The 8,476-nt window shown below is 40.1% G+C and overlaps 2 protein-coding genes across 4 annotated transcripts in view; both read left to right on the top strand.

Moving 5' to 3' along the window:
• Positions 1-139: 139 nt before the first annotated feature.
• zgc:103759 (U8 snoRNA-decapping enzyme) lies at positions 140-4,285 on the top strand. 2 transcript variants are annotated; one of them, XM_044351126.1, is made up of 5 exons: positions 140-250; positions 439-570; positions 824-864; positions 3,413-3,650; positions 3,785-4,285. In XM_044351126.1, the coding sequence occupies exons 2-5, from the start codon at positions 439-441 to the stop codon at positions 4,028-4,030; spliced, it is 657 nt and encodes a 218-aa protein (XP_044207061.1). In that variant the 5' UTR covers positions 140-250; the 3' UTR covers positions 4,031-4,285. The 2 variants fall into 2 exon arrangements, with proteins under 2 accessions (XP_044207061.1, XP_044207062.1); XM_044351127.1 differs by lacking the exon at positions 140-250 and adding an exon at positions 265-357.
• An 86-nt stretch (positions 4,286-4,371) lies between these two features.
• arhgap4b (Rho GTPase activating protein 4b) overlaps positions 4,372-8,476 on the top strand; it is a 33,124-nt gene continuing 29,019 nt past the window's right edge. For both annotated transcript variants that reach the window (XM_044351125.1, XM_044351124.1), the window contains exon 1: positions 4,372-6,653. The gene's annotated coding sequence lies outside the window, so the exon portion shown is untranslated. The remainder of the gene's footprint in view (positions 6,654-8,476) is intronic.

Here is an 8,476-nt window from a genome sequence, read left to right as displayed (position 1 = left end):
TGCTTTTTAATAATTATTGTAAAAGATATTTACAATATGCTTCATAAAAAATGCCAATGAAAACTGGCAGAGGGTAGGGACAGGGACTCTCCCAGTTGTCACCCTACTCCACACCAGCAGAGGGAGGTAAAGTGTCACAAAGATCTTCCTTTAAACTTCCTGGTTTTACATGCTGTAGACTGTAGCCCTCCATGAGCTTTCTTGCATGCAAGCCCACAGGCCGTCAAGTTAATCAGTTGGTTTCAGTCAGGTCTGTGAAAAGAATTCATTGACTCAGCATATGAGCGAGGGAGACAGGAGGGATAAACAGAGAGAGCATGTGTATTTGGATGATGTCACATTGGCAGCAAATGACAAGTGGGCGGCCATCCAGATAGATCAGAAAGCACTGAACTATGACTGTGTAATACTGCACTGTGTTTGTTTGTATACTTGTAGATGGCGAGTGGACAGCTGTCGAGGGCGGAGGCATTGGTATGTTCAGACTGCAGGCATGCATGCCATGTGATGCTCTACTCTGACACGAAAACTCGGCTGTTTGGAAAAATCCCCATTAAACATATCATACTGGTGAGGAAAAGCATGTGTTTAGGTGTCTTGTAGGAGTGGTGTATGGATGGAAATAATTTAGACGGTTTCTTTCAATGTATCTTCATGTCTGCATAAAAAATGTGTAAATGTCTGGGGGTGTGTGTGTGTGTGTGTGTGTGTGTGTGTGTGTGTGTGTGTGTGTGTGTGTGTGTGTGTGTGTGTGTGTGTGTGTGTGTGTGTGTGTGGATGCATCAATGTGTCAGTGTATAACAGCCTCTGTCACTTCCCACAGATGCAGATGCGCTTTGATGGTCTGCTGGGTTTCCCTGGCGGGTGAGTCTTTCCTGGTGCTGCTTTTGTTTAATCTTTTCATGTGCACAGGTACATGTAGCCCAGATTTGTATGTCTCCTCTTTTTGTTTTTTGTTTTTGTTTTTTTACAGATGAGCCCTGTCAAAAGATATAAACCTTTACGGCACAGAGCAAACATTCACAGCCTGTCACTAAAATACTCATACCACAAGGATGAACTGTGAAAAATAAAATATGCATGATACAGTAGACTGTGCAAGGTGTCTTATCTTGCTTTTAAAAACCTGTTTCAAAAAAACTGTAATTGTTAGACACATACAGTACTGCTTAATTAGTATTCAACTAAACATGAGTCACTTGTGCCTTTGTATCTGGGGTTTATAGTATTTACTGCCAGAATTTCTAAGGCATCATTTGCCAACACAGCAAAATTATGTAACAAGGCAAGAAGAAAAATCTAAAAAGGCATTATGACATATGCAAAACAAAGGAGGACTGCATTAGAAAATAGTGGAGTCACTTGTGCCTTTGTATCTGTGATTTACAGTAGTCGCTGCCAGAATTTCTAACTGTAGCAAAACTCTCATGATTTTATTCCAACAATTTGTCTGCGACAGTGAAATCGTTTGAAAAGTCGTTTGGTGCAAGGCCGACATAAGGCATCATTTGCCACCACAGCAAAATTATGTAACAAGGCAAGAAGTCTGAAAAATCCTGATGACTTATGCAAATCAAAGGCAAACTGCATTAGAAAACAGTGGTCAGAACCAGCAGTGTGTCCCACTTCCATACTACAGATTAATACAATATGTACCATATACTAATTGTCTTTGCAGTTAGTATACAAAAATCTACATACATAACAATTTTACACTAACAGGAAATCATACCATATGTGCTCCAATGCATGTCAGTCAAACTGCAACTTTAGAATCCTACTGTCAATTTAACTTGAACAAAATGTTTAACATACAATAACTTTATTTTGTTTTCTGAATAAAAAATAAACAAAAAAGTATATTGTTCATCAACAATACACTAAAAATCATTTTAGTATGGTTACTGATTTTTTAGCCATGTTCGTGATGTAGTATTGTCAATCTACCTGTTGTTCAGCTCGCCATGTCCAGACTGAAATTTCAATGGATTGATTGCCATGAAATTTTGTGACTTTAAGTGAAATATCTTAACACCTACGTGGATTTCCATGAAAAGTTGTACAGCCATTTATCTTCCCCGCAGAATGAATTATAACTTTGGTTTGGTTTATGACCAAAGAGTAGTAATTAGCTAATGCTAGCATGCTAACATGCTAAATTAAGACAGTGAACAAACATGGTAACCTGCTGCTAGCACCTGCTGAACATCCGCATGTTAGCAGGTTAGCAGTGTCGTTGTGAGCAGGTCAGCATGCTGACAGTAGCATTTAGCTCAAAGCTGTGCCTCACAGAGTAGCTAGCATACTAACCATAGAATTTGTTTCAGTATATGTTGACACTGAATTAGCATGTTGTGTGGAATTGGGACACTGCAGCACTCACTAAATGATGTTTAACAGCACATTTGCTCACCAATATTGAAAACATTGCCTAAAAAATGAAAAATTCTAACCAGATAAAAAAGAGAAAGGTAAAGCAGTAGACAATAAAAGCCTACGTTTGTAAGGTGTTTCTGCTATTTTGGCCATCCCCTCAGTCATATGACATGGGCTCAACTCTTGGATTAACAGATAGGTTCAACTGTCAGGTGCTCATATGAACATTCAAAGAGGTTTTCCTCGCTGTAACAATTCCTCCTGTTCATGGCTTCAGCAAGCTGAGTTAGTCATATAAAGTGGATATCTGCCACATTTACAGTCTTTTTAGCATCAAATGTCCTCTTTGTGTTTCCTCAGACAGTGTTTCCCTGTTGAACTGCGGTGAAAGTATAGTAACAAAAAGAGGGACTTTGACACTAAAAAGACTGTAATGTTGAAAGATATCTACTTGATTTCAATCGTTTGGACAGCTGAAGCTTCATATTAGCTTCAGATAAATTTTTAAATACATTTTTGCACAGAATGAGGTTAGTGGATTTTGTCCCCCATCACTTACATTGTAAGTGCACTATGAAGGGATTTTCTAATGCTCAGTATGAACAGGAGAAATGACTATAGCAAGAAAATCCATTTCAATGTTCATTTGGGGGCCTGACTGTTGTTTTAAGACAGACTTGAAAAATTGCGAATCTGTCCGTTAAATTGTATTTTCACTAATGCATTTCTAACAGATACTCCTGAGTAAAACTTGATCTGATAGTTTGGTTATTGTGAGCTATCTCAGAACATTTTCACGTGTCTCTAACTTGAGACTGAAGATCCAGTGGACTTGTGACTTTCTTGTGACTTGAGGCAGAAGCAGCCCGGGGCCACCTCAGCAAAGAACTGTTAGCCTTTGAAATCCAATGAGCTTTTCAATCAGCTTGATTTATTTACTCTTGCTCTGAGGAGTCACAGGAGAGCAATACAGCTGACATTGTTTATCTACTTTCTTATCTGATTTTGAACTTTGACCCCACCTCCCACACCTCAGGCTCGTTAACCTATCGGAGGAGACCCTGGAAGAAGGGCTTGGCAGGGAATTACTGGAGGAGCTGGGCGTGGCTCTTCCTATATCGGTAGAAGATCATGTGGACTCTTGCCATGCCCCTGCATCCTCCCCTTCCTCCTCCCGTCTTATCACTCACTTCTACGTGAAGAAGATGGAGGAGGAGCAGATTAGGGAGGTGGAGAGCGCGGCTGCATCCACAGCAACAGATCATGGACAGGAGGTAGTATGTGTGTGTGTGTGTGTGTGTGTGTGTGTGTGTGTGTGTGTGTGTGTGTGTGTTTGATTGATTGCAGACATTTACCTGATCTCATGCTCTGTTCCTCATCACCTGTCTCTCTTTTTCTGTCTCTTCAGGTTCTGGGAATGGTCAGAGTCCCACTCTACATCACAAAAGGTGGGGGAGGCCTCTCGTCTTTCCTGTCACACTCATTCATCGGCAACGCTCGCTCACAGCTGGTCGACGCTCTGCTGCGCTTCAACCTGGTCACCCCCAAGGAACTGCACAAAGCTCTCACACACTCTCTGAAGACAAATATGCACACCACAGAGGACCTGCAAGCAGCCCTCACGCTGACAGAGGCGAAAAGGAAACGGTTTTGAAACACACCTGCACGTGCACAAGCACAACCTCTCAAGCACGCACAGAGATGCAGTTTATTGCCCATCAGCAACGTAACTTGTTCAACACAATCCTTCACTCACACATTTAATCCTACACACACGCACACACAGTTTGTTGCACTGATTCTGAGCTGGTGACTCATAAATAACTACTCTGCATCAAACAGTTTGGGGAAAACATCATCAACTGCTTTACTATTAATGGAAATAAAATCATTCACACTGTCAATCACATTCAAGCATGATATTTTTGTCATTTTACTCCTTTGACTCATCGGTGTGTTAACACCTTATTTTAAGTCCTCCTATTTAGCATTTATAGGCAGTATATAAACAGTTAATAAATGCTTTATAATGCACTATAATGCAGTTGCTAGCATATATAAGTTTTTATTATATGTATATGTCAACAACTATAACTCCTCCCGCATAACTGGATCTGGTATATAAACAGATATACTGTATGACTAGATAATGAATGTAAACAGATAATGACTGACAATATAGTTAGTATAGTTTTAATATATCTTCATATGTCTTCAAATACTGTACTTTAATAAACACCTAAAATGTCCTTATATCTGCTTACAATTACATTGTAGTGTGTTATAAACCATTTGTCAACTGGTTATATACTGCTTATAAATGTGACATAGGGGGACTTAAAGTAAAGTGTTACCGAAAAAGGAATTATATGATGTGAAAGCAATGTATTATGGAAATCAACAGTATTTAATCATACCTTTCTATATCTTAATGTTATAAAGATAGGACTTCAATGATTTTAACAGGAACTTGTGACACATACTGTATATCATCAGCATCTTTCAAGCTTTCAAGTGTTCAAAGTAACAGACAAAAAAGGCACCGTGTCACAATACAAAATGTGAACAGAAACACAGAGGATATCACGCAGGGCTGTATCTCCTTATAAGGTAAAGAAAAGGCTCCCTGTGGTATTCTATAACTGCCAGGATCAAAGGGGCATGACCAGCAGAAAAATACCCAGTTCTCAATCAGGTAGAATTCTTCATCTGTCTTTGTGCAGCTCAGATTTTTGGTGGCTTCGTTTATGAAGTTACAGCACATTGCTGGTGCAATCCAAGGATTAATTACATCCGTGACATACTATATAGCCTGCAGCTGAAGATTTGATTCTGTTTAAGTGTACCCTCGGTGCACATAACACGCCTGCACCAGATGTTAGTAACCTCATTCCCAGACAATATTGCTGGCAGTGAGCATGAACAGAGACATGGTGCTGCCCTAATCTTCTGAATGATACTTACTGTACATTACCAAGTGTACAATGTATCCACTGCTTTTTGCAGGTGAACTTACATGCTGAATGTGTACCTATGTATTACTGTATAATGCAGAAGCACAGAGAATGCAACACTTCTTTATCTTAGATTCATTAATCATGCACCAGGTTTACTACTGTGATAAATCAAACTTGCATGTTTGATAAATTGAGTACAGAATGTCTACATAAAAAAAGGGATGAAGGATGATGAGAAGGATGCACTCAACTTTTATTAATCTTTAGAATGCAAACAGATTTCATTATTGCATATCACAAGGACAGATATATCCATACATACAGATTGACTCATCTTTGAGCAGGTGTTAATAGAATTAGTGATGCTGGTAGCCTACAATTCATATGAAGGAGTGTGTGAAGTACAATGTAATCTGCTGTCGATAAGCCTATTGCTTGATCAGAATGTGTTTTTCTGAGCTGTCGAGAGGAAAAATGCACCGCATCCGGCGCAACAGACAGGAAGCTTAGGAGACGGGTAGTACGAAACACTGTTGTCTGTGGTTGTTTTTATGCAAGTCTGTGGGTCTGTGTGTGTGTGTGTGTGTGTGTGTGTGTGTGTGTGTGTGTGTGTGTGTGTGTGTGTGTGTGTGTGTGTATGAGTGTGTGTGGCTGCTTGACAACATGCCTCCATGAAGCATCCATATGTGTGTGTGTGTGTGTCTTGTTGCATGAAGCATGAGAGTGTGTGAGGAGAAAGGATGCTGTCATGTGATGGTGTTGTACGGGTGAATAATACAAGGTCATCAGAAAAACATTTCGAGAGAGAAAGGGATGGAGGGAGGGCAGTGCAGGCGAGGGATGGAGGGAGAGAGAGCGGGAGCGAGGGATGCTGAGGGAGAAAGACGGTGTATTCATAGCAGCAGCGGTATTTATAGCAGCCCAGAGGAGAGGAGAGAGCGGGGCGTGGCTTGGGTTGTGACTTTCGCACTGCTTCACAAGGCAGAGAGGGAGGGAATGGGAGGAGAGAGGCAGCTCTGGTGCGAGTGAGAGAGAGAGCGGGGAGGCTATTTGGCATATTTGGCAGGAGAGGGAAGAAAGAAAAGAGGGAGGGAGGGCTGTTTTTGAGTGTGTGCCTGAGAAATGAGAGAGAGAGAGAGAGAGAGGGAGGGAGGAGGGTACTGAGCTGAGAGAAATCTGTCAGATTCAAACACACTGCTCTCTCTGTGTGTGTGTGTGTGTGTGAGTGTGTGAGTGTGTGTGTGATAGAGAGAACGAGGGATGAGAAGAGAAGAGGAGAGCTGAGGAACAGATAGAGATAGCAGAGGACCATAAAGTCAGGTATGTACGGCTGTCAAGCTTCTGTTGCTCATGAATCTAATAACAACCTGTGTGTACATATATATTTACAGTATGTGTGTGTGTGTGTGTGTGCTTGTGTACATGCGTGACTAAAGTGCCCGTCTCTGTGTGTTTATATATAGTTTAGTGTTTTAAAGGGACACTGTATTCACTTGGGGTTTTATAAATGGACAAATGGATGTAGGCTACTTACTGTTAGGGGTATCAATTATGTAATATGTGTGCACCATTTTCAGTGTTGATGCTCTGTGTGTGTTGTGTGTGTGTTTACATGCTTGTGTAATTATGCTTAGGTGTTTGTGTGGCCATTGTGTGGAGCCCTGCTACAGTGTCTTGGCCATATGGGGTGATGTACAGCCATTGTAAATATAACTCAACACTCCTGTGCTGTCAGAACGGTAGAACCTTAATTCCCCTTCCTGCTTATCACCTACAATGTATTGACAGCTGAATGGCATTCTGTTAGGATAGGATGAAGATGAGAAAAGACAAAAAAAACCCCAAAAAAAACAACAGGCATCTACTAAATAGCGTTCCCTTTGTGCTATTGGTTTACAGTGTAACCAAAAGTGTAGATTGTGATGGTAATGTAACAAAGCAGCACAACCTAAGGAACTGTAACCTCAAATGCTCTTAAAGACAGGCGAATACATATATATATATATATATATATATATATATATATATATAATCTGATAAGTTGAAGTTTAGTTAAGCCTTGAAGGAGATCCAGAATCAGGTTTATTTTCTCAGACATACAGTATGATTGTGCTAAGATTATGACTATCCATTATGAATGCACATTGACTTTAACCATATCAATGTAGGTCACATGTTGAAATGCTGTAAAAAAAAAAAAATTAGCCTCAGAAAAGCAAGACCAGCTTGGTCTAAGATGCAAATCCCTGTTTACAGTATGTATTCTTCGAATCAGTGAGGACGGTATGACAAAATACATATTTCAAGTGATGATTCTTAATCTCTACTTTCATTTTCTAGCATTTGCACATGGTAATATTTCTCAAAGTAAAATATTAAATTGGAAAAAGATTCACTCAGACATCCTTTATTAAAACAGAGACTAAGATTAAAATTGGCAGGAGAACCAAAACTAAATGGACCCCTAATTAGCTCTGTCATAGAAAATTTCAACGAAATTGTCATTACAGAAGTAGAGGTTTCAGTAGAACTCGAGGAGCGGATATGGCCAGTCTGACAGCCTCTCGCCTCTCACACTGCCACACTGTCAGGGACTGTTTTCATTTCACTTTTTTATTCCCCTTTTTTTTAAAAAAAAAAAAAAAAAAAAGTTTGCCCTCTCCTAGAACCTACAGGTATGCATTCTGCAAACATTACCTGTAAATGATCCATCTAACACATAAAAGTCGACCATGGCAGGACCTGAGAAATGTAGACAGCTGTGGAAATTTTTCTGTACCCTTTTACTTTGATTTGCAGGCCAGCCCGATGCAAAATTGCCCTCAGTGCCATTGCAATTAAGTACCATGCCAGAATCTGAAAGGCACTTTATACCGTGTATACTTACTAAGCTACAGTGCCCAAAGCTGTTAAATTCCACCCTTTTATTATAAACATGCACCCTTTTGCTACATGTAAAGTACTTAAGTCATTGATGGCCACGCTTCCTTTTATGTGATGCATTATATGCAGTTTCACCTTAAAACTAGTGTGTAATATATGTTTTGCCAGTGGTGAGAACCAGGATTAAGCTGCCACTGAAAACTTTCTGTGAGGTTTGCAGGTACAGGGTAACTCTCTACAGATGGTGCACGAGTAAAAGA

Source organism: Thunnus albacares, chromosome 5 (assembly GCF_914725855.1).
Source record: "Thunnus albacares chromosome 5, fThuAlb1.1, whole genome shotgun sequence".
NCBI lineage: Eukaryota > Metazoa > Chordata > Actinopteri > Scombriformes > Scombridae > Thunnus > Thunnus albacares.
The sequence above is the reverse complement of the archived record's forward strand: the minus strand, read 5'-3'. Positions and strand labels throughout refer to the sequence as shown.